The sequence below is a fragment of the Pan troglodytes genome, chromosome 23, assembly GCF_028858775.2.
Source record: "Pan troglodytes isolate AG18354 chromosome 23, NHGRI_mPanTro3-v2.0_pri, whole genome shotgun sequence".
NCBI lineage: Eukaryota > Metazoa > Chordata > Mammalia > Primates > Hominidae > Pan > Pan troglodytes.
The window spans coordinates 8,917,227-8,941,960 of NC_086016.1; the positions used below are offsets into that span (position 1 = coordinate 8,917,227).

The 24,734-nt window shown below is 54.6% G+C and overlaps 1 protein-coding gene and 2 pseudogenes across 1 annotated transcript; 1 reads left to right on the forward strand and 2 right to left on the reverse strand.

Annotated features, from left to right (window-relative positions):
- Positions 1 to 6,471: 6,471 nt before the first annotated feature.
- On the forward strand, positions 6,472 to 7,740 carry LOC134809708 (double homeobox protein 4-like protein 4; annotated as a pseudogene).
- Positions 7,741 to 7,982: 242 nt separating this feature from the next.
- LOC112208045 (uncharacterized) lies at positions 7,983 to 14,585 on the reverse strand (annotated as a pseudogene).
- Positions 14,586 to 20,607: 6,022 nt separating this feature from the next.
- LOC129138563 (double homeobox protein 1-like) lies at positions 20,608 to 21,534 on the reverse strand. Its single transcript, XM_054676149.1, has one exon. It carries the CDS (start codon positions 21,460 to 21,462, stop codon positions 20,608 to 20,610), a length of 855 nt encoding a protein of 284 aa, XP_054532124.1. The 5' UTR covers positions 21,463 to 21,534.
- Positions 21,535 to 24,734: the final 3,200 nt, after the last annotated feature.

Below are 24,734 nucleotides of genomic sequence, written 5' to 3' on the forward strand. Positions count from 1 at the left end.
GTGGAGCCTGCCTGTATGCGGTCCTTTATAAGAGCCGCTGGCTGGCTGTCCGGGCAGGCCTCCTGGCTGCACCTGCCGCAGTGCACAGGTAGGCTGAGGTGCACGGGAGCCCGCTGACCTCTCTCTGCCCATGTCCGTCCGTGAAATTCCGGCCCGGGCTCTCCGCGATGGCCCTCCCGATACCTTCGGACGGCACCCTCCCGGCAGAAGCCAAGGGATGGGGATGGCGAAGGAGACTCGCTTGGACCCCGAGCCAAGCGAGGTCCTGGGAGCCTGCTTTGAATGGAACCCCTACCCGGCCATCACCACCAGAGAACGGCTGACCCAGGCCATCGGCATTCCAGAGCCCAGGGTCCAGATTCGGTTTCAGAATGAGAGGGCACACAAGCTGAGGAAGCACTGGCGGGAATCTCGGCCCTGGCCCGGGAGACACGGCCTGCAAGAAGGCAGGTGAAAGCGGACCACCGTCTCCGGATCCCAGACCACCATTCTCCTCTGAGCCGTTGAGAAGGATCACTTTACAGGCATCGCTGCCAGGGAAGAGCTGGTGAGAGAGACGGGCCTCCCGGAGTCCAGGATTCAGAACTGGTTTCAGAATCGAAGGGCCAGGCACCCGGGACAGGCTGGCAGGGTGCCCGCACAGGCAGGCAGCCTGTGCAACACCGCCCCGGGCGCGTGTCACCCTGCTCCCTCGGGGGTCGCCTTCACCCACACCGGCGCGTGGGGAATGGGGCTTCCTGCACCACACGTGCCCTGCGTGCCTGGGGCTCTACAACAGGGGGCTTTCTTGAGCCAGGGAGCGAGGGCTGTCCCTGTGCTCCAGCCCAGCCAGGTCGTGCCAGCAGATGGGATCTCCCAACCTGCCCCGGCAGGCGGGGATTTTGACTATGCCACCCCGGCTCCTCCGGAATGGGCACTCTCCCACCCTCAGGCCCCTCGGTGGCCTCTGCACCCTGGCAAAAGCCAGGAGAACTGAGACACACAGCGCGACGACCTGCCAGGCCCTTGCACGGTGGGACAGCCTGAGCCTGCTCAAGCCGGGCCCCAGGGCCAAGGTGTGCTTGCGTCACCCGCGTCCCAGGGGAGTCCGTGGTGGGGCTGGGGCCGGGGTCCCCAGGTCGCCATGGCGGCGTGGGAACCCCAAGCCAGGGCATATCCACCTAGCCAGCCAGCGCCCCTGGAGGCGTCCGAGCAGCAGGGGCAGATGCAATGCATCCCCGCGCCCTCCCAGGCGCTCCAGGAGCCGGGCGCTCGTCTGCACTCCCCTCCGGCCTGCTGGTGGATGAGCTATTGGCAAGCCTGGAGTTTCTGTAGCAGGTGCAACCTTTCCTAGAAAGGGAGGCCCCAGGGGAGCTGGAGGCCTTGGAAGAGGCTGCCTCGCTGGAAGCACCCCTCAGTGAGGAAGAATACCGGGATCTGCTGGAGGAGCTTTAGGACCCAGTGTTGGGATGGGGTCGGGTCAGTGCAGGGCGATGGCCTCTCTTTCGCGGGGAACACCTGGCTGGCTATGGAGGGGTGTGTCTTCCCCCCGCCCTCTCCACCGGGCTGAACGGCCTGGGATTCCTGCATTCTAGGTCTAGGCTCGGTGAGAGACTCCACACAGCGGAGAACTACCATTCTTTCCTGGGCATCCCGGGTATTGCAGAGCGGGCCCAGGTAACAGCAGGTGGCCCGCATAGTGTGGACACTTCTGTTTGCGCGCAGCCGCCTGGGCTGTGGGAGCAGCCCAGGCAGAGCTATCATGCCTTTCCACCACCCCACCCCCGCCTGAAGACCCCCTCACACACCCACACCCCACCCCCGGAAAATGCATCCTCCCCTGGGCTGGTTGGAGACCCACGTCCCGCGAAACACCGGGCCCACGCAGCGTCCAGGTCTGACAACCTTTCGGCGGCTCGCCTCCTCTGCGTCTCCGCGCCACCGTTGCTGGTCCGCTCTTGCCCCTGCAGCTTCCCAGCTGCCACCATAGAGCGCCTGGCGGAGGAACGCAGACATCTAGCTCTCTTTGCCGGCCACCTTGCTAGACCTGCGCTCATTGCACACCCCGGCTGACGTGCAACGGAGCCCGCTGGCCTCTCTGTGCCCTTGTCCATTAGTGAAATTCCGGCTGAGGCTCTCCCAACACCTTCCGACGCTCTTTAGTCAAAGCCTGGAGAATAGTTACATCTCCTCAATGATCAGTTCAGAAATATGTCACAATGCCCCCTCCCTGCGGAACCTAGAGAAGATTTGCATCATTTGGGTGATCAGTGCAGAGATATATCACAATGTCCCCTGTACAAAAAGCCTGGAAATGATTTACATCACCTCAGTGATCAGTGCATAGGTATGTGAGAAATCACCAGTAGGCTGAACAAAGAAAAGGGTTACATCACTTAGGTGATCAGTGTAGAGATATGTGAAAATTCCCGTGCAGACAGAGGCTAGACACGTGTTACATCACCTAGGGATCAATGCAGGGCTAAGTCGTAAAGCCTCCTGTAGGCAGAGTGTAGACAAGTGTTTCCTCCCTGGGGAGATCAGTGCAGAGATATGTCACAAAGCCCCAGTCAGCAGAACCTTGAGAAGGGTTACATCACCTGTTTGATCAGTGGAAATGTATATCACAAAGCCCCCTGAAGGCAAAGCCCAGACAATTGTTACATCATCTGGGTGAGCAGTGGAGAGATCTGTCACAATGCCCCTGTAGGCAGAGCTTAGACAAGGGTTACATCACCTGGGTGATCAGTGCAGAGATAAGTCAAAACGCTCCTGCAGGCTGAACCTAGACAGGAGTTACATCACCCGGGTGATCAGTGCAGAGATATGTGAGAATTCCTGTGTAGGCAGAGCCTAGACAAGTGTTACATCACCTAGGTTATCAGTGCAGGTATAAGTCATGAAGCCTCCTGTAGGCAGAGCATAGACAACAGTTCCCTCCCCAGGGTGATCAATGCAGAGATGTGTCACAAATCCCCTGTAGACAGAGCCTAGACAAGAGTTTCATCACTTGGTTGATCAGTTCAGAGATGTGTCACAATGTCCATGCAGACCGATCTAATACAAGAGTCCATCACCTGGGTGATCAGTGCAGAAATATGCCACAATGCCACCAGTAGGCACATAGAGACAACAGTTACATCACCCGCGTGATCACTGCAGAGATATGTCACAATGCCCCTGTACGCAGAGACTAGACAAGAGTCCTATCACCTGGGTGATCAGTGCAGAGTTATGTCACAATGCCATTGTAGGCAGAGCCTAGACAAGGGTTACATCAGCTGTGTGATCAGTGAAGTGACATGTCACAATGTCCCTGTAGCCAAGTCATTGAAACTGTGACAATACCTGGGTGATCAGCGTGGAGATATGTCACAATGTCTCCAGTAGGCAGAGCCTAGACAAGAGTTACATCACCTGGGTGATCAGGGCAGAGATATGTCACAATGTCCCCTGTTAGCAGATCCCAGACAAGAGTTGCACCACCTCGGTGATCAGTGCAGAGATATGTCTCAATGCCCGCTGTCGGTGAAGCCTATGCAAGAGTTACATCATCTCGGTGATCAGTGCAGTGATATGTTAAAATGCCCCTGTAGGCAGAGGCTAGGCAAGAGTTACATCACCTGGTTTATCAGTGCAGAGATATCTCACAATACCCCCTGCAAGCAGAGCCTAGAAAAGGGTTACATCACCTGGTTTATCAGTGCAGAGATATCTCAAAATACCCCCTGCAAGCAGAGCCTAGACAAGGGTTACATCACCTCGGTGATCAGTGCAGAGATATGTCATGAATCCCACTTTAGGCAAAGCCTAGACAACTTTTACATCACCTCAGCGATCAGTGCAGAGATATGTCCCAATGTCCCTCTAGGCAGAGCTTAGACAAGAGTCACATCTCCTGGGTGATCAGGGAAGTGATAAGTCACAATGCCCCCATAGGCAGAGCCTTGACAAGAGTTACATAACCCGGGTGATCCGTGCAAAGTAATGTCACAACATCCTCTCTAGGCAGAGACTAGAAAATAGTTACATCACCTGGGTGATCAGTGCAGAGATATGTCACAATGACCCCTGTAGGCAGATCCTAGACAAGAGTTACATCACTTGGATGACCAGTGCAGAGATATGTCACAATGCCACTGTAGGCAGAGCGTAGAGAAGAGTTAAATGACCTAGGTCATCAGTGCAGAGATACATCACCATGTCCCTATAGTCAGAGCCATGAGAAGTGGTACATCACCTGTGTGATCATTGCAGGGATATGTCGCAAAGCACCCTGTAGGCAGATCCTAGAAAATAATTATATCACCTGGGTTATCAGTGCAGAGATATGTCACAATGCCACTGTAGGCACAGCCTAGACAAGAGTTACAAGACCTAGGTGATCAGTGCAGAGATACATCGCAATGCCCCTCTAGGCAGAGCCTTGACAAGTGGTATATAACCTGGGTGATCATTGCAGGGATATGTCACAAAGCACCCTGTAGGCAGATCCTAGAGAAGAGTTATATCATCAGGGTGATCAGTGCAGAGATATGTCACAAGCCCCCTGTAAGCACAGCCTAGACAAGAGTTATATCACCTGGGTGATCAGTGCAGTGATATGTCACAATGCCGTGTAGCCAGAGCCTAGACTAAAGTTACCGCACCGGGGAGATCAGTGCAGAGAGGTGTCACAATGTCCCCAGTAGGCAGATACCATGCAAGAGTTGGATCACCTTGGGATCAGTGCAGAGATATGTGTCAATCCCCCTCTAGGCACAGCCTAGACAAGAGTTACATCACCTCGTTTAACAGTGCAGAGATATGTCAAAATGCCCATGTAGGCAGAGCCTACACAAGTGTTCCACCACTTATGTGATCAGGGCAGAGATATGTCACAATACCCCCTTTAAGCAGAGCCTAGGCCAGAGTTACATCACCTGGGTGATCAGTGCAGAGATATATGACAAGGCCCCTTTAAGCAGACCCTAGACAATAGTTACATCACCTGAGTGATCAGTGCACAGATCTGTCACAATGACCCTTTAGGCAGAGCTTAGGCCAGAGTTACATCACCTGGATGATCAGTGCAGAGATATGTCAGAACGCCCCCATTGGCAAATCCAAGACATGAGTTCATCACGTGGGTGATCAGTGCAGAAATATGTGATAATGCCCCCAGTAGGCAGAGCCTAGAGAAGAGTCCCATCACCTGGGTGATCAGTGCAGAGATATTTCACAATGCACCTGCAGGCAGAGCCTAAGCAAGTGTTACATCACCTAGATGATCAGGGCAGAGATATGTCACAAGGCCCCCTGTAGGCAGAGCTTGGACAAGTGTTACATCACCTTGGTGATCAATGCAGTGATATGTCACTATGCTCGGTAGGCAGAGCCTAATCACGCGTTACATAACCTGGGTGATCAGTGCAGAGATATGTCTGAAAGCCCCCATATACAGAGCCTAGACAAGAGTCCCATCACCTGGGTGATCTCTGCAGAAATATGTCACAATGCCCCATAGGCAGATCCAACACAAGAGTTACGTCTCCTGGGTGATCAGTGTAGAGATATGTCACAATGACCCCGTAGGCAGAGCCTAGACAAATGTCCCATCACCTGGGTGATCATTGCAGAGATATTTCACAAAGCCCCTGTAGGCAGAGCCTAGACAAGGATTACATCACACTGTTGATTTGTTCAGAGATGTGTCATGCTGACTGTTTGCTCCCGGAGCTCTGCGGGCACCCAGAAACATGCAGGGAAGTGTGGAAGACCGGCATGGTGCCTTCGCTCTCCTAGCCAGTTTCTAAACCGGCCACACTGCAGACTCCCCATGTTGACGCACACGGGAATCCATCATCAGGCCATCACGCCGGGGAGGCATCTTCTCTCTGGGGTTTCGCTCTGGTCTCCTACGTGGAAATGAAGGAGAGCCACACGCCTGTTCGTGTGAGACTGTCCCGGTAATGGCGACACACACAGGCACTGCCTCCTTCAGGGAGAGAGGTCCTGGAACACTCAAGACTCCCAGGGAAGTTCATATCCACACTCCCCTCCACCGTCCCAGGCAGGTTTCTCCCTGCTGAAGACGCGTGGGAGCCCAGAGAGCCTCTTCCAGTTCCCACGGGATTCCTGGAGAGGTCCAGAGAACAAGCCCCCGAAACGCACACCCCTCACCCCTTCCCCCTCGCCCCCTTCCTCTTTGTCTCTCCAGCCCCACCACCACCATCACCATGCCCACCCCCCACTCACCACCACCAGCCGGCCTCAGGCCTCGATGTCCTGGGACATTTCCGGGGTGGGGTGTGCTGTCCCAGGTCTCACCGCCATTCAAGAAGTGGTGGAGACTGCCTGCCTGCAGGCCTTTATAAGAGCCGCTGGCTGGCTGTCCGGGGAGGCCTCCTGGCTGCACCTGCCGCAGTGCACAGGCTGGCTGAGGTGCACGGGAGCCTGCCGGCCTCTCTCTGCCCGTGTCCATCCATGAAATTCCAGCCGCGGCTCCCCGCGATGGCCCTCCCAACACCTTTGGACGGCACAATCCCCGTGGAAGCCTGGGGACGGGGACGGCGAAGGAGACTCGTTTGGACCCAGAGCCAAAGTGGGGCCCTGTGAGCCTGCTTTGAACGGAACCCGTACCCAGGCATCACCACCAGAGAACGGCTGGCCCAGGCCATCAGCTTTCCGGTGCCCTGGGTCCAGATTTGGTTTCAGAATGAGAGGTCACGCCAGCTGAGGCAGCACCGGCAGGAATCTCTGCCCTGGCCTGGGAGACGTGGCCCACAAGAAGGCAGGCAAATGCAGACCACCGTCACCGGATCCCAGACTGCCCTTCTCCTCCAAGCCTTTGAGAAGGATCGCTTTCCAGGCATCGCCGCCAGGGAAGAGCTGGCCAGAGAGACGGGCATCCCGGAGTCCAGGATTCAGATATGGTTTCAGAATCAAAGGGCCAGGCACCCGGGACAGGCTGGCAGGGAACCCGCGCAGGCAGACGGCCTGTGCAACGCGGCCCCTGGCAGATGTCACTCTGCTCCCTCGTGGGTCGCCTTTGCCCACACAGGCGTGTGGGGAACGGGGCTTCCCGCACCCCACGTGCCCTGTGTGCCTGGGAATCTCCCACAGGGGGCTTTGGTGAGCCAGGGTGCAAGGGCCGTCCCCATGCTCCAGCCCAGCCAGGCCGCGCCGGGAGAGGGGATCTCCCAACCTGCCCCGGCACGCGGGGAATTTGCCTAAGCCTCCCCGGCTCCTCCGGAAGGGGCACTCTCCCACCCTCAGGCTCCTTGGTGGCCTCCCCACCCGGGCAAAAGCCGGGAGGACCGGGACCCGCAGCGGGACAGCCTGCCAGGCCCTTGCGCGGTTGGACAGCCTGGGCCTGCTGAAACGGGGCCACAGGGCCAAGGTGTGCTTGCGCCACCCATATCCCAGGAGAGTCCGTGGTGGGGCTGGGGCCGGGGTCCCAAGGTAACCGGGGCGGCGTGGGAACCCCAAGCCGGGGCAGCGCCACCTCGCCAGCCCGTGCCCCCTGATGCCTCCGCACGGCAGGGACAGATGCAATGCTTCCCGGCACCCTCCCAGGTGCTCCAGGAGCTGGGGCGCTCATCTGCACTCCCCTCCGGCCTGCTGCTGGGTGAGCTCCTGGCGAGCCTGCAATTTCTGCAGCAGGCTCTACATTTCCTAGAAACGGAGGCCCCAGGGGACTTGGAGTCCTTGGAAGAGGCCACCTCGCTGGAAGCACTCCTCAGCGAGGAAGAATATCGGGCTCTGCTGGAGGAGATTTAGGACGTGGGGTTGGGAAGGGGTCGTGTCGGGGCAGGGCGGTGGCCTCTCTTTCACGGGGAACACCTGGCTGAATATGGAGGGGCGTGTGTTCTCCCCAACCCCTCCACTGGGCTGACGGGCCTGGGAATCCTGCCTTCTAGGTCTAGGCCCGGTGAGAGGCTCCACCCAGCGGAGAACTGCCATTCTTTCCTGGGCACGCAGAACTCTAGCTCTCTTTCCCAGCCTCCTGGCTAGACCTGCGTTCATTGTGCACCATGGCTGACGTGCAAGGGAGCCCGCTGGCCTCTCTGTGCCCTTGTCCATCCGTGAAATTCCGGCTGAGGCTCTCGCAACACCTTCTGATACTGTTTAGTCAAAGCCTGGAGAATAGTTACATCTCCTGGATGATCAGTTCAGAAATATGTCACAATGCCCTCTCCCAGCGGAGCCTAGAGAAGATTTGCATAATTTGGGTGATTAGAGCAGAGATATATCACAATGTCCCCTGTACAAAAAGCCTGGAAATGATTTACATCACCTCGGTGATCAGTGCATATGTATGTCAGAAATCCCCAGTAGGCTGAACCTAGACAAGGGTTACATCACTTAGGTGATCAGTGTAGAGATAAGTGAAAATTCCCGTGTAGACAGAGCCTTGACAAGTGTTACATCACCTAGTGATCAGTGCAGGGATAAGTCGTAAAGCCTCCTGTAGGCAGAGTGTAGACAAGTGTTTATTCCCTGGGGTGGTCAGTGCAGAGGTATGTGACAAAGCCCCTGTAAGCAGAACCTTGACAAGGGTTACATCACCTGTTTGATCAGGGGAAATGTATATCACAAAGCCCCCTGTAGGCAAAGCCCAGACAGTTGTTACATCACCTGGGTGAGCAGTGGAGAGATCTGTCACAATGCCCCTGTAGGCAGAGCTTAGACAAGGGTTACATCACCTGGGTGATCAGTGCAGTGATATGTCACAAAAATCCCAGTAGACAGAGCCTAGACAAGAGTTACATCACCTGGGTGATCAGTGCAGATATTTGACACAATGTTCCCATAAACAGAGCCTAGACAATACTTCCATCACCTGGATGATCAGTGCAGAGTTATGTCACAAATCCCCCTCTAGGCAGAATATAGAGAAGAGCCCCATCTCCTGGGTGATCAGTGCAGAGATAGTTCACAATGACCCTGTTGGCAGAGAGTAGACAAGAGTTACATAACCAAGGTGATCTGTGTAGAGTTACATCACAATATCCCCTGCAGGTGGAACCTAGACAAGAGTAACCTCACCTGGTTGATCAGCGGAGATATACCTCACAATACCCCCGTAGGTGGAGCCTAGACAAGAGTTACATCACATGGGTGATCAGTACAGATATATGTAACAGAGCCCCTGTAGGCAGAGCCTAAATAAGAGTTAGATCACCTGGGTGATCAGTGCAGAAATATGTCACAAAGCCCCTGTAGGCCGAGCCTAGAAAAAAATTACATCTCCTGGGTGATCAGTGCAAAGATATGTCACAAAGCCCCCTGTAGACAAATCCTAGAAAATTGTTACATCACCTGGGTGATCAGTGGAGGTATCTGTCACAATTCCCCTTTAGGCGCAGCTTAGACAAGAGTTACATCACATGAGTGATCAGTGCAGAGGTATGTCAATATGCCTCCATAAGCAGATCCAAGACAAGAGCCCATCACCTGGGTGATGAGTGCAGAAATATGCCACAATGTCGCCAGTAGGCAGATATAGACAAGAGTTACATCACCTGCATGATCACTGCAGAGATATGTAACAATGCCACCGTAGGCAGAGCCTAGACAAGAGTCCCATCACCTGGGTGATCAGTGCAGAGTTATATCACAATGCCCCCTTTTGGCAGAGCCTAGACAAGGGTTACATCACCTGGGTGATCAGTGCAGAGATGTGTCACAAGCTCCCTGTAGCCAGAGCCTAGACAAGTTACATCAGCTGTGTGATCAGTGCAGTGACATGTCACAAGGTCCCTGTAGCCATATCCTTGACAAAAGTGACGTCACCTGGTTGATCAGTGCGGAGATATGTCACAATGTCTCCAGTAGGCCGAGCCTAGACAAGAGTTACATCACCTTGGTGATCAGTGTGGAGATATGTCATAATGTCTCCAGTAGGCAGAGCCTAGACATGTGTTACATAATGCGGGTGATCCGTGCAGAGTGATGTCACAACGTCCTCTGTAGGCAGACACTAGAAAAGAGTTACAAAACCTGGGTGATAAGTGCAGAGATATGTCACAATGCCCCCTGTAGGCAGAGCATAGAGAAGACTTGCATCACCTGGGTGATCAGTGCAGAGATATGTCACAATGTCCCCTGTAGGCAAAGCCTAGGAAAGAGTGACATCACCTTTGTCATCAGTTCAGTGATATGTGAAAACGCCCCTGTAGGCAGAACCTAGACAAGAGTCCCATCACCTGGGTGATCAGTGCAGAAATATGTCACAATGCCCCCATAGACAGATTCAACACAAGAGTTACATCACCTGGGTGATCAGTATACAGATATGTCACAATGCTCCCATAGGCAGAGCCTACACAAAAGTCCCATCACCTAGGTGATCAGTGCAGAGATCTGTCACAAAGCCGCTGTAGGCAGAGCCTAGACAAGTATTACATCACTTTGTTGATCAGTTCAGAGATGTGTCATGCTGACTGTTTGCTCCCGGAGCTCTGCGGGCACCCGGAAACTTGCATGGAATGGGGGAAGCCCGGCATGGTGCCTTCGCTCTCCTTGCCAGTTTCCAAGCCAGCCAAACTGCAGACTCCCCATGTTGCCGCACACGGGAATCCATTGTGAGGCCATCACGCTGGGGAGGCATCTTCTCTCTGGGTTCTCGCTCTGGTCTCCTACGTGGAAATGAACTAGTGCCACACGCCTGTGTGTGTGAGACTGTCCCGGCAATGGCGACACCAACAGGCACTGTCTCCTTCACGGAGTGTGGGACTGGAACTCTCAAGACTCCCACGGAGGTTCAATTCCACACTCCCCTCCACCATCCCAGGCCGGTTTCTCCCTGCTGAAGACGCATGGGAGCCCAGAAAGCGACTTCCAGTTCCCGTGGGATTCCTGGAGATGTCCGGAGAGCCAGCCGCTGAAATGCTGCCGTCTCACCCCTTCCCCCTCACCCCCTTCCTCTTCGTCCTCTGGCCCCACCACCAGCATCACCACGCCCTCCCCCCACACCACACCACCCCACGGCCGCAGGCCTCGACGCCCTGGGACCCCTCCGTGGTGGGGCGGGCTGTCCCAGGGCTCAACACCATTCATGAAGTGGTGGAGCCAGCCTGCATGAGGGCCTTTATAAGAGCCCCTGTCTGGCTGTCCGGGCAGGCCTCCTGGCTGCACCTGCCACAGTGCACTGGCCGGCTGAGGTGCATGGGAGCCCACCGTACTCTCTCTTCCCATGTCGGTCCGTGAAATTCCAGCCGGGGATCCCCGCGATGGCCCTCCCGACACCTTCGGACAGCACCCTCCCCGCGGAAGCCCTGGGACGGGGACGGCGAAGACATGTTTGAACACCGCGCTAAAGCGAGGCCCTGCGAGCCTGCTTTGTGCGGAACTCGTACCCGGGCAATGCCACCAGAGAATGTCTGGCCCAGGCCATCGGCATTCTGGAGCCCAGTGTGCAGATTTGGTTCCAGAATGAGAGGTCACGCCAGCTGAGGCAGCACCTGCGGGAAACTCGGTCCTGGCCCGGAAGATGAGGCCCGCAAGAAGGCAGGCGAAAGCGGACCGCCGTCACCGGATCCCAGACCGCCCTGCTCCTCCAAGCCTATGAGAAGTATGGCTTTCCAGGCATCGCTGCCAGGGAAGATCTGGCCAGAGAGATGGGACTACCGGATTCCAGGATTCAGATCTGGTTTCAGAATCGAAGGGCCAGGCATCCAGGACAGGCTGGCAGACCGCCCGCACAGGCAGGCACTGATCACCCAGGTAATGGGACTCTTCTGTATAATTTGCCTAGAGGGGGATTTATGACATATCTCTGCATTGATCACCCAGGTGATGGAAGTCTTGTCTAGGCTCTTTTTATGGGAGTGTTGTGTCAAATATCTGCACTTATAACCCAGGTGGTGTAACTCTTTTCTAGGCTCTGTCTACAGGGATTTTTGTGACATATGTCTGCACTGATCACCCAGGTAAAGGGACTCTTCTGTATAATTTGCCTAGAGGGGGATTTATGACATATCTCTGCATTGATCACCCAGGTGATGGAAGTCTTGTCTAGGCTCTTTTTATGGGAGTGTTGTGTCAAATATCTGCACTTATAACCCAGGTGGTGTAACTCTTTTCTAGGCTCTGTCTACAGGGATTTTTGTGACATATGTCTGCACTGATCACCTCGGTGATGTAAGCCTTGTATGGGCTTTGCCTACAGAAGTCTTTGTGACATATCTATGCACTGACCTCTGAGGTGATGCAACTCCTGTCTAGACACTGCCTACAAGAGACATTGGTACATATCTCTTCATTGATCGCCCAGGTGATGGACACTCTTCTTAGATCTGCCTACATGGACATTGTGACACATCTCTGAACTGATCAACCAAGTGATGAAACACTTGTGTAGGCTTTGCCTACAGGGACTTTGTGACACATCTCTGCACTGCTCTGTGGAGTCTCTCACTGGGCCTAGACCTAGAAGGCAGGAATCCTAGGCCGGTCAGACCTGTGGAAGGGGCAGGCGGAAGACACGCACCTTCTTAGCCAGTCAGGTGTTCCCCGGGAAAGACAGGACACCTCCCTGCCCCGACCCAACCCCGTCCCAACCCCGCGTCCTAAATCTCCTACAGCAGAGCCCCGTATTCTTCCTCGCTTAGGGGTGCTTCCAGCGAGGCGGCCTCTTCCAAGGCCTGCAGCTCCCCTGGGGCCTCCGTTTCTACCAAATGTTGTGCCTGCTGCAGAAACTCCGGGCTCGCCAGGAGCTCATCCAGCAGCAGGCCGGAGGGGAGTGCAGAGGAGCACCCCTGCTCCTGGAGCGCCTAGGAAGGCCCCGGAATGCCTTGCATCTGCCCCTGCCGCAAGGAGGCCTCCGTGGGCTCTGGCTGGCTAGGTGGAGCTGCCCCGGCTTGGGGTTCCCATGCCGCCCTGGCGACCTGGGACCCCGGCCCTAACTCCACCATGGACTCGCTTGCGACGCGAATGGCGCGAACACACCTTGGCCCTGTGGCCCCGCTTGTGCGGGCCCAGGCTGTCCCACCGCGCAAGGGTCCGGCAGTTCGTTGTGCTGCGGTTCCAGGTCCTCCCGGCTTTTGCCCGGGTGCGGAGGCGACCGAGGAGCCTGAGGGTGGGAGAGCGCCCCTTCTGGAGGAGCCGGGGTGGTGTACGCAAAATCCCCGCGTGCCGGGGCAGGTGCGGAGATCCCCTCTGCCGGTGCGGTGGGGCTGGGCTAGAGCACGGGGATGGCCCTCGTTCCCTGGCTCACGAAAGCCCCCTGTGGGAGAGCCCCAGGTGCACGGGGCACGTGGGGAGCGGGAAGCCCCGTTCCCGACGCGCCGGTGTGGGCAAAGGCGACCCACGAGGGAGCTGGGTGACAACCGCCAGGGTCCGCGTTGCACAGGCCGTCTGCCTACGCAGGCGCCCTGCCAGCCTGTCCCGGATGCCTGGCGCTTTGACTCTGAAACGAGATCTGAATCCTGGACTCCGGGAGGCCCGTCTCTCTGGCCAGCTCTTCCCTAGCGACAATGCCTGGAAAGCGATCCTTCTCGAAGGCTTGGAGGAGGAGGGCGGTCTGGGATCTGGTGACGGCGGTCCGCTTTTGCCTGCCTTCTTGCAGGCCGCGTCTCCTGGGCCGGGGACGAGATTCCTACTGGTGCTGCCTCAGCTGGCGTGACCTCTCATTCTGAAACCAAATCTGGACCCAGGGCTCTGGAATGCTGATGGCCTGGGCTAGCTGTTCTCTGGTGGCGATGCCCGGGTACGGGTTCCACTAAAAGCAGGCTCGCAGGGCCTCGCTTTGGCTCGGGTTCCAAAAGAGTCTCCTTCGCCGTCCCCATCCCTGGGCTTCCTGGGGGAGGGTGCCGTCCGAAGGTGTCGGGAGGGCCATCACTGGGAGCCCCAGTCAGAATTTCACGGAAGGACACAGGCAGAGAGAGGCCGGCGGCTACCGTGCACCTCAGCCGGCCTGTGCACTGCAGAAGGAGCAACCAGGAGGCCTGCCCGCAGAGCCAGCCAGCGGCTCTTATAAAGGCCTGCAGGCAGGCAGGCTCCACCACTTCCTGAATGGCGGTGAGCCCTGGGACAGCCCACCCCACCACAGAATGGTCCTAGGGCATGGAGGCCTGCGGCCGGGGGTGTGGTGGTGTGGGGGGGTAGGGCATGGTGATGGTGGAGATGGGGCCGGAGAGACGAAGAGGAAGGGGTGAAGGGGAAGTGGTGAGGGCGGCACGTTTCTGGGGCTGGCTCTCCGGACCCCTCCAGGATTCCCGTGGGAACGGGAATAGGCTCTCTGGGCTCCCACGCATCTTCAGCAGGGAGAAACCGGCCTGGGAGTGTGGAGGGGAGTGTGGAACTGAACCTCCGTGGGAGTCTGGAGTGTTCCAGGCCCTCTCTCCGTGAAGGAGGCAGTGCCTGTGGGTGTCGCCGTTGCCGCAACAGTCTCACACACGGAGGCGTGTGGCTCTCGTTCATATCCACGTAGGAGACCAGAGCGAGACCCCAGAGAGGATGCCTCCCCGGCGTGATGGCCTGATGATGGATTCCCGAGTGCTGCAACATGGGGATTCTGCAGTGTGGCCGGTTTGGAAACTGGCAAGGAGAGCGAAGGCACCATGCTGGTCTTCCACCGTTCCCTGCATGTTTCTGGGTGCCCGCAGAGCTCCGGGAGCAAACAGTCAGCAAGACACATCTCTGAACTGATGAATAAAATGATGTACCACTTGTCTAAGCTCTGCCTACAGGTGCTTTGTGACATATCTCTGCACAGATCAGCCAGGTGATGGGACTTTTGTCTAGGCTCTGCCTATGGGGGCATTGTGACATATCTCTACACTGATCACCCAGGTGAAGTAGCACTTGTGTTGGATCTGCCCATGGGGGCATAGTGACATATTTCTGCACTGATCACCCAGGTGATGGGACTCTTGTCTAGGCTCCGTTATGGGGGCTTTGTAACATATATCTGCACTTCTCACCCAGGTGATGTAATGCGTGACTACGTTCTGCCTACAGGGCATAGTGACATTTCACTGCATTGATCACCGAGGTGATGTAACTCTTGTCCAGGCTCTGACTATAGCGGCCTTGTGACATATCTCTGCACTGATCATCTAGGTGATGTAACTCTTGCTTACGCTCTGCCTGCAGGGGCATTGTGAAATACCTGTGCACTGATTACCCAGGTGATGGGACTTTTCTCTAGGCTCTTCCTACTGGGGGCATTGTCACATATTTCTGCACTGATCACTCAGGTGACGGACTCTCCTCTTCGATTTGCCTATGGGGGCATTGTGACATATCTCTTCACTGATCACCGAGGTGAAGTAACTCTAGTCTAGGCTCTGCTTACAGGGGGTATTGTGACATATCTCTGCAATGATCACCTAAGTGACGTAACACTTGTGTAGGCTCTGCCTACAGGGGCATTTTGACATATCTCTGCACTGTTAAACAAGGTGATGTAACTCTTGTCTAGACTGTGCCCACAGGGGGATTGAGAAATATATCTGCACTGATCCTGAGGTGATCCAACTCATGCCTGGTCTCTGCCTACTGGGGACATTGTGACATATCTCTGCACTGATCACCCAGGTGCTGTTACTTTAGTCTACGCTCTGGCTACACGGCTTTGTGACATATCACTGCACTGATCACCCAGGTGATATAACCCTTGTCTAGGCTTTGCCTACAGGGGACTTTTGACATATCTCTGCACTGATCACCCAGGTGATATAACTCTTCTCTAGGATCTGCCTATAGGGTGCTTTGGGACATATCCCTGCAATGATCACCCAGGTGATATACCACTTGCCAAGGCTCTGCCTACAGGGGCATTGCGATGTATCTCTGAACTGATCACATAGGTCATGTAACTCTTGTCTAGGCTCTGCCTACAGTGGCATTGTGACATATCTCTGCACTGATCATCCAAGTGATGTAACACTTGTCTAGAATCTGCCTAAAGGGACTTTGTGACATAACTCTGCACTGATCATCCAGGTGATGGGTATTTGGTCTAGGCTCTGCCTAAGGGGGCATTGTGGCATATTTCCGGACTGATCACCCAGATGACGGACTCTGCTCTTGGATCTGCCTATGGTGGCATTGTGACATATCCCTGCACTGATCAACCAGGTGATGTAACTGTTGTATAAGCTCTGCCTACAGGGGAATTGTGAGAGATCTCGCCACTGATCACACAAGTGATGTAACTATTGTCCAGGCTTTGCCTACAGGGGGCTTTGTGACATACGTTTGCACTGACCACCCCGGTGACGTAACTCATCTAAGTTCTGCGTACAGGAGATTTGTGACATATCTCTGCACTGATCACTTAGGTGATGTAACACATTTGTAACCACTCCGTACAGGGAATTTTGACAAATCTCTGCACTGATCACCTAGGTGATGTAACTCTTGTCTACCCTCTGCCCAAAGGGGACATTGTGAAATATCTCTGCACTGATCGCCCAGGTGATTCAACTCTTGTCTAGTATATGCCTATAGGGGTTATTGTGAAATATCTCTGCACTGATCAACTAGGTGTTGTAACTCTTGTCTAGGCTCTGCCTACAGGTGTGTTTTCACATATCCCTGAACTGATGACAAAGGTGATGTAAATCTTTACTACGCTTTGCCTACAGGGGATATTGTGACATATCTCTGCACTGATCACCCAGGTGATGCAACTCTTCTCTCTGCTCTGCCTACATGGGGCATTGGGACATATCTCTGCACTGATCACCCAGGTGATGTAACTCTTTTCTAGTCTCTGCCTACATAGGGCGCTGTGACATCACTCTGCACAGATCACCCGGGTTATGTAACCCTTGTCCAGACTCTGCCTATGGGGGCATTGTTATTTATCTCTGCACTTGTTTCCCAGGAGTTGTGACACTTGTCTAAGCTCTGCTTAGAGGGACATTGGGACATATCTCTGCACTGATCACTTAGGTGATGTAGAATTTGTCTAGTCTTTGCCTACAGTGGGATTTATGACATATCTCTGCACTGATCACCCAGGTGATGTAACTCTTGTCTAGGCTCTGCTTATAGGGGGTATTGTGAGATATCTCTGCACTGATCACCCAGGTGATGTAACTCTTGTCTAGGCTCTGCTTACAGGGGGTATTGTGAGATATCTCTGCACTGATAACCCAGGTGATGTAACTGTAGTCTGGGCTCTGCCTACACGGGCATTATAACATATCACTGCACTGATGACCGAGATGATGTATCTCTTGTATAGGCTTCGCTGACATGAGGCATTGAGACATATCTCTGCACTGACCACTGAGGTGATGCATCTCTTGTCTGGGATCTGCTTACAGGGGGCATTGTGACATATCTCTGCCCTGATCACCCAGGTTATGTAACTCTTGGCTAGGCTCTCCCTACTGGAGAAATTGTGACATATCTCCGCACTGATCACCCAGGTGATGTCACTTTTGTCAAGGATATGGCTACAGGGACAATGTGACATGTCACTGCACTGATCCCACTGCTGATGTAACACTTGTCTGGGCTATGGCTACAGGGGCTTGTGACACATCTCTGCACTGATCACCCAGGTGATGTAACCCTTTTCTAGGCTCTGCCAAAAGGGGTCATTGTGACATAACTCTGCACTGATCATCCAGGTGACGGAACAGTTGTCTAGGTTCTGCCTACAGGGTCATTGTGGCATATCTCTGCAGTGATCACGCCGGTGATGTAACTCTTGTCTGTATCTGCCTACTGGTGGCATTGTGGCATATTTCTGCACTGATCACCCAGGTGATGGACTCTTGACTTGGATCTTCCTATGGGGGCATAGTGACATATGTCTGCACTGATCACTCATGTGATGTAACGCTTGTCTAAGCTGCGCCTAAAGGGGAATTGTGACAGATATCTCCACTGATCACCAAGGTGATGTAACAGTTTTCTGTGATTTGTCTACAGGGGGCTTTGTGACATATCTTTGCACTGATCACCCAGGAGATGTATTTCTTGTCTAGTCTCGGCCTACAGGGTTTTGTGACATATTTCTGCACTGATCACCCAGGAGATGTAACCCTTTTTTTGGCTCTGCCTACAGGGGCCTTGTGACATATGTCTGCACTGATCACCGAGATGATGTAACTCTTGTCTAGGCTCCACCTACAGGGGTTATTTTGGTGTATCTCTGCACTGATCACCCAGGTGATGTAACATTTATCTGGGCTCTGCCTACATGGGCGTTATGACATAGCTCTGCAGAGATCACCTAGGTTATGTAACTCTTGTCCACTCACTGCCTACAGGGGACATTGTGAAATATCTCTGCACTGGTCACCCAGGTGATGGGACTCTTCTCTATAGTCTGCCTAGAGGGGGATTTGTGACTTATCTCGGCACTGATCGCCCAGGTGATGGAAGACTTGTCTAGGCTCTGTCTTTGGGGGCATTGTGTCAAATATCTGTACTGATCACGCAGGTGATGTAACTCTTGTCTAGGCTCTGTCTCCAGGGATTTTTGTGACATATCACTGCACTGATCTCCTAGGTGATGTTAGCCTTGTATGGGCTTTGCCTACAGAAGGCTTTGTGACATATCTATGCACTGATCTCTGAGGTGATGCAACTCTTGTCTAGGCACTGCCTACAGGGGACATTGGTACATATCTCTGCACTGATCACTCAGGTGATGGACTCTTGTCTTAGATCTGCCTACATGGACATTGTGACACTTCTCTGAGCTGATCAATCAAGTGATGAAACTCTTGTCTAGGCTCTGCCTTCAGGGGCTTTGTGACACATCTCTGCACTGATCATCTTGGGGAGGGAACTCTTGTCTATGCTCTGCCTACAGGAGGCTTTTTGACTTATACCTGCACTGATAACGTAGGTGATGTAGCACTTTTCTAGGCTCTGCCTACACGGGAATTCTCACATATCTGTGCACTGATCACCTTGGTGATGTAACTCCTTTCTAGTTTCAGACTACAGGAGCGTTTTGGCATATCTCTGCACTGATCACTCAGTTGATGTATCCCTTGTCTAAGCTCTGCCTACAGAGGCATTGTGACAGATCCCTTCACTGCTCACCCAGATGATGTAACAATTGTCTGGGCTTTGCCTACAGGGCGCTTTGTGATATACATTTCCACTGATCAAACAGGTGATGAAAACCTTGTCAAGGTTCTGCTTACAGGGGCTTTGAGACATATCTCTGCACTGATCACCCCAGGGAAGAAACACCTGTCTACACTCTGCCTACATGAGGCTTTACGATTTATCGCTGCACTGATCACTAGGTGATGTAACACTTGTCTAGGCTCTGTCTACACTGGAATTTTCACATATCTCTACACTGATCAGCCAAGTGATGTAACCGTTGTTTATGTTCAGCCTACCGGGGATTTCTGACATACCTATGCACTGATCAATGAGGTGATGTAAATGATTTCCAGGGTTTTGTACAGAGGACATTGTGATATATCTCTACACTGATCACCCAGATGATGCAAATCTTCTCTAGGCTCTGCAGGGAGGGGGCATTTTGACAAATTTCTGAACCGATCATCGAGATGTAACTATTCTCCAGGCTTTGACTAAAGAGCGTCAGAAGGTGTTGGGAGAGCCTCAGCCGGAATTTCATGGACGGATAAGGGCACAGAGAGGCAGCGGGCTCCCTTGCACGTCAGCCGGGGTGCGCAATGAGCACAGGTCTAGCCAGGAGGCAGGCAAAGAGAGCTAGAGGTCTGCGTTCCGCCACCAGGCGCTCCAGGGTGACAGCTGGGAAGTTGCAGGGGCCCGGGTGGGCAGGCAATGGTGGCGCAGAGGCCCAGAGGTGGGGAGCTGCCGGAGGGGTATCAGGCCTGGACGCTGCGTGGGCCCAGTGTTTCGCAGGACGGGGTCTCCACCCAGACCAGGGGAGGATGCATTTTCGTGGGTTGGGGGTGGGTGTGGGGATGGGGTGTTCAGGCAGGGGTGGGTTGGTGGAAAGGCATGAGAGCTCTGCCTGGGCTGCACCCACAGCCCAGGCGGCTGCCCGCAAACCCGTGCGTGCACAGTAGGTGGCTCACCTGCTGGTACCTGGGCCGGCTCTGGGATCCCTGGGATGCCCAGGAAAGAATGGCAGTTCTCTGCTGGGTGGAGTCTCTCACAGGGACTAGACCTAGAAGGCAGGAATCACAGGCCGATCAGCCCGTTGGAGGGGGCGGGGTGAAGACACGCCTCTCCATAGCCAGCGAGGTGTTCCCCTGGAAACAGAGGCCACCGCCCTGCTCCGACCAGACCCCGTCCCAACCCCGTGTCCTAAAGGCCCTCCAACAGAGCCCGGTATTCGTCCTCGCTGAGGGGAGCTTCCAGCGAGGCGGCCTCTCTCAAGGCCTCCAGCTCTCCCTGGGCCTCCGTTTCTAGGAAAGGTTGCACCTGCTGTACAAACTCCGGGCTCACCGGGAGCTCATCCAGCAGCAGGCCAGAGGGGAATGCAGACGAGCGCCCCAGCTCCTGGAGAGCCTGGGAGGGCCCCAGGATGCCCTGCATCTGCCCCTGCCACGCGGGGGCCTCCTGGGGCATGGGCTGGTGAGGTGGAGCTGCCCTGACTTGGGGATGCCATGCCGCACCGGCGACCTGGGGACCCCGGCCCCAGACCCACCACGGACTCCCTCGGGACGCGGGTGGCACAAGCTCACCTTGGCCATGTGGCCCCGCTTGAGTGGGCCCAGGCTATCCCACTGCGCAAGGGCCCGGCAGGATGTCGCGCTGCGCGTCCTGGTCCTCCTGGCTTTTGCCCGGGTGCGGAGGCCACCAAGGAGACTGAGGGTGGGAGAGCGCCCCTTCCGGAGGAGCCGGGGCGGCGTAGGCAAAATCCCCACGTGCCGCGGCATGTTTGGAGATCCTCTCTGCCAGCGCCGCCTGGCTGGGCTGGAGCACGGGGATGGCCCTCACTCCATGGCTCACGAAAGGCCCTGTGGGAAAGCCCCAGGCGCGCAGGGCACGTGGGGTGCGGGAAGACACTTTCCCCACGCGCCGGTGTGGGCGAAGGTGACCCACAAGGGAATAGGGTGACACCCGCCATGGGGCCACGTTGCACAGGCCGCCTCCCTGTGCGGGCGCCCTGCCAGCCTCTCCCCGGTGCCTGGCCCTTCGATTCTGAAACCAGATCTGAATCCTGGACTCCGGGAGGGCCGTCTCCCTGGCTAGCTCTTCCCTGGCAGTGATGCCTGGAAAGTGATCCTTCTCAAAGTCTCGGAGGAGTAGGGAGGTGTGGGATCTGGTGACGGTGGTCTGCTTTCGCATGCTTTCTTCCGGGCCGCGTCTCCCGGGCCAGGGCCGAGTTTCCTGCCGGTGCTGCCTCAGCTGGTGTGACCTCTCATTCTGAATCCAAATCTGGACCCTGGGCTCTGGAATGCTGATGGCCTGGGCCAGCCGTTCTCTGGTGGCAATGCCCAGGTACGGGTTCCGCTCAAAGCAGGCTCGCAGGGTCTCGCTTTGGCTCGGGGTCCAAAAGAGACTCCTTCGACGTCCACGTCCCCGGGCTTCTGCGGGGAAGGTGCCGTGCGAAAGTGTCGGGAGGGCCATTGCGGTGAGCCCCACCTGGAATTTCACTGATGGACACGGGCAGAGAGAGGCCGCCAGGCTCCCATGCACCTCAGCCGGCCTGTACACTGTGGCAGGTGCAGCCAGGAGGCCTGCCGAGACAGCCAGCCAGCAGCTCTTATAAAGGCCAGCAGGCAGGCAGGCTCCACCCCTTCATGAACAGCGGTGAGCCGTGGGACAGCCCGCCCCACCCTGGAAGGGTCACAGGAAGTCGAGGCCCACGGCCAGGGATGGTGGTGTGGGGGTGCAGGCGTGGTGATGGTTGTGGTGGGGCTGGAGAGACGAAGAGGAAGGGGGCGAGGGAGAAGGGGTGAGTGGGGCGCGTTTCGGGGGCTGGCTCTCCGGACCTCCCCAGGAATCCCGCGAGAAATGGAAGCCATTCTCTGGGCTCCCACGCGTCTTCAGCAGGGAGAGACTGGCCTGGGAGGGTGGAGGGCAGTGAGGAACTGAACCTCCGTGGGAGTCTGGAGTGTTCCATGACCTCTTTCCGTGAAGGAGGCAGTGCCAGTGATTGTCGCCATTGCCGGGAGAGTCTGACACAGGCAGGCGTTTGGCTCTCATTCATTTCCACGTAGGAGACCAGAGAGAAGATGAATCCACGGCGTGATGGCCTGACGATGGATTCACGCGTGCAGCAACATGGGGAGTCTGCAGTGTGGCCGGTTTGGAAACTGGCAAGGAGAGCGAAGGCACCATGCCGGTCTTCCACCCTTCCCTGCATGTTTCCGGGTGACCACAGAGCTCTGGGAGCAAACAGTCAGCATGACACATCTCTGAACTGATCAACAAAGTGATGTAACTCTTGTCTAGCCTCTGCCTACAGGGGGTTTGTGACATATTTCTGCACTGATCACCCAGTTGATGGGACTTTGTCTAGGCTCTGCGTATGGGGGCATTGTGACATATGTCTACACTGATCACCCAGGTCGTGTAACCCTTGTGTTGGATCTGCCTATGGGGGCATTGTGACATATTTCTGCACTGATCACCCAGGTGATGGGACCATTGTCTAGGCTCTGTGTATGGGGGCTTTGTGACATATCTCTGCACTGATCACCCAGGTGATGTAACGCTTGACTAGGCTCTGCCTATGGGGCATAGTGACTTATCAGTTCATTGATCACCGAGGTGATGTAACTCTTGTCCAGACTCTGCCTATAGGGGGCATTGTGACAAATCTTTGCACTGATCATCTAGGTGATGTAACTCTTGCTTACGCTCTGCCTGCAGGGGCATTGTGAAATATCTCTGCACTGATCACCCAGGTGATGGGACTCTACTCTAGGCTCTGCCTACTGGGGGTGTTGTCACATATTTCTGCACTGATCACCCAGGTGACGGACCCTTGTCTTCTATTTGCCTATGGGGGCATTGTGACATATCTCTGCACTGATTACTCAGGTGATGTAACTATTGTCTAGGCTCTGCTTAAAGGGGCCTTGTCACATATCACTGCACTGATCACCCAGGTGATGTAACTCTTTTGTTGGCTCTGATTACAGGGTGCATTGTGACATATCTGCACTGATCACCTAAGTGAGGTAACTCTTGTGTAGGCTCTGACTACTGGAGCAAATGGATATATCTCTGCATTGTTAAACGAGGTGATGTAACTCTTGTCTAGGCTGTGCCCACAGAGGGATTGAGACATATCTCTGCACTGATCCGGAGGTGATCCAACTATTACCTGGTCTCTGCCTACAGGGACATTGTGACATATCTCTGCACTGATCTCCCAGGTGCAGTAACTTTAGTCTAGGCTCTGACTACACTGCATTGTGACATATCACTGCACTGTCACCCAGGTGATATAACCCTTGTCTAGGCCCTGCCTACAGGGGGCTTTTGACATATCTCTGCACTGAACACCCAGGTGATATAACTCTTCTCTAGGATCTGCCTACAGGTTGCTTTATGACATATCCCTGCAATGATCACCCAGGCGATATACCACTTGCCAAGGCTCTGCCTACAGGGGCATTGCAATGTATCTTTGCACTGATCACCCAGGTCATGTAACTCTTGTCTAGGCTCTGCCTACAGTGGCATTGTGACATATCTCTGCACTGATCACCCAGGTGATGTAACTCTTTTCTGGGATCTGCCTACAGGGTGCTTTGTGACATATCCCTGCAATGACCACCCAGGTGATGTTCAACTTTTCAAGGCTCTGCCTACAGGGACATTGCAATGTATCTCTGCACTGATCACCTAGGTCATGTAACTATTGTCTAGGCTCTGCCTACAATGGCATTGTGACATATCTCTGCACTGATCATCCAAGTGATGTAACACTTGTCTAGGATCTGCCTAAGGGGACTTAGTGACATAACTCTGCACTGATCATCCAGCTGTTGGGGCTTTTGTCTAGGCTCTGCCTAAGGGGGCATTGTGACATATTTCTGCACTGATCACCCAGGTGACGGACCCTTGTCTTGGATCTGCCTATGGTGGCATTGTGACAAATCTCTGCACTGATAACCCAGGTGATGTAACTGTTGTATAAGCTCTGCCTACAGGAGAATTTTGAGAGATCTCGCCGCTGACCACGCAAGTTATATAACTATTTTCTAGGCCTTGCCTACAGGAGGCTTTGTGAAATACCTTTGCACTGATCACCCAGGTGATGTAACTCAACTAACTTCTGCCGACAGGAGGTTTGTGACATATCTCTGCACTGGTCACTTAGGTGATGTAATGCTTTTATAAGCATTGCCTACAGGGAATTTTGAAAAACCTCTGCACTGATCACCTAGGTGATGTAAGTATTGTCTACCCTCTGCCCAAAGGTGGCATTGTGAAATATCTCTGCACTGATCACCCTGGTGATTCAACTCTTGTCTAGGATCTGCCTACAGGGGGTATTGTGACATATCTCTGCACTGATCAACTAGGTGATGTAATTCTTGTCTAGGCTCTGCCTACAGGGGCGTTTTCACATACCCCTGAACTGATGACAAAGATGATGTAACTCTTGCCGAGGCTTTGCCTACAGGGGACATTGTGACATATCTCTGCACTGATCACCCAGGTGATGCAACTCTTCCCAAAGCTCTGCCTATGGGAGAAATTGTGACATATCTCTGCACTGGTCACCCAGGTGATGCAACTCTTCTCTATGCTCTGCCTACAGGGGGCATTGTGATATATCTCTGCACTGATCACCCAGGTGATGTAACTATTTTCTAGTCTCTGCCTACAAATGGCGTTGTGACATCACTCTGCACGGATCACCCGGGTTACATAACTATTTT

Bases quoted from the DNA above. Each gene is read 5' to 3' on its own strand.
- LOC129138563 (XM_054676149.1), bottom strand. From the start codon at position 21,462: ATGGCCCTCCCGACACTTTCGCACGGCACCTTCCCCGCAGAAGCCCGG.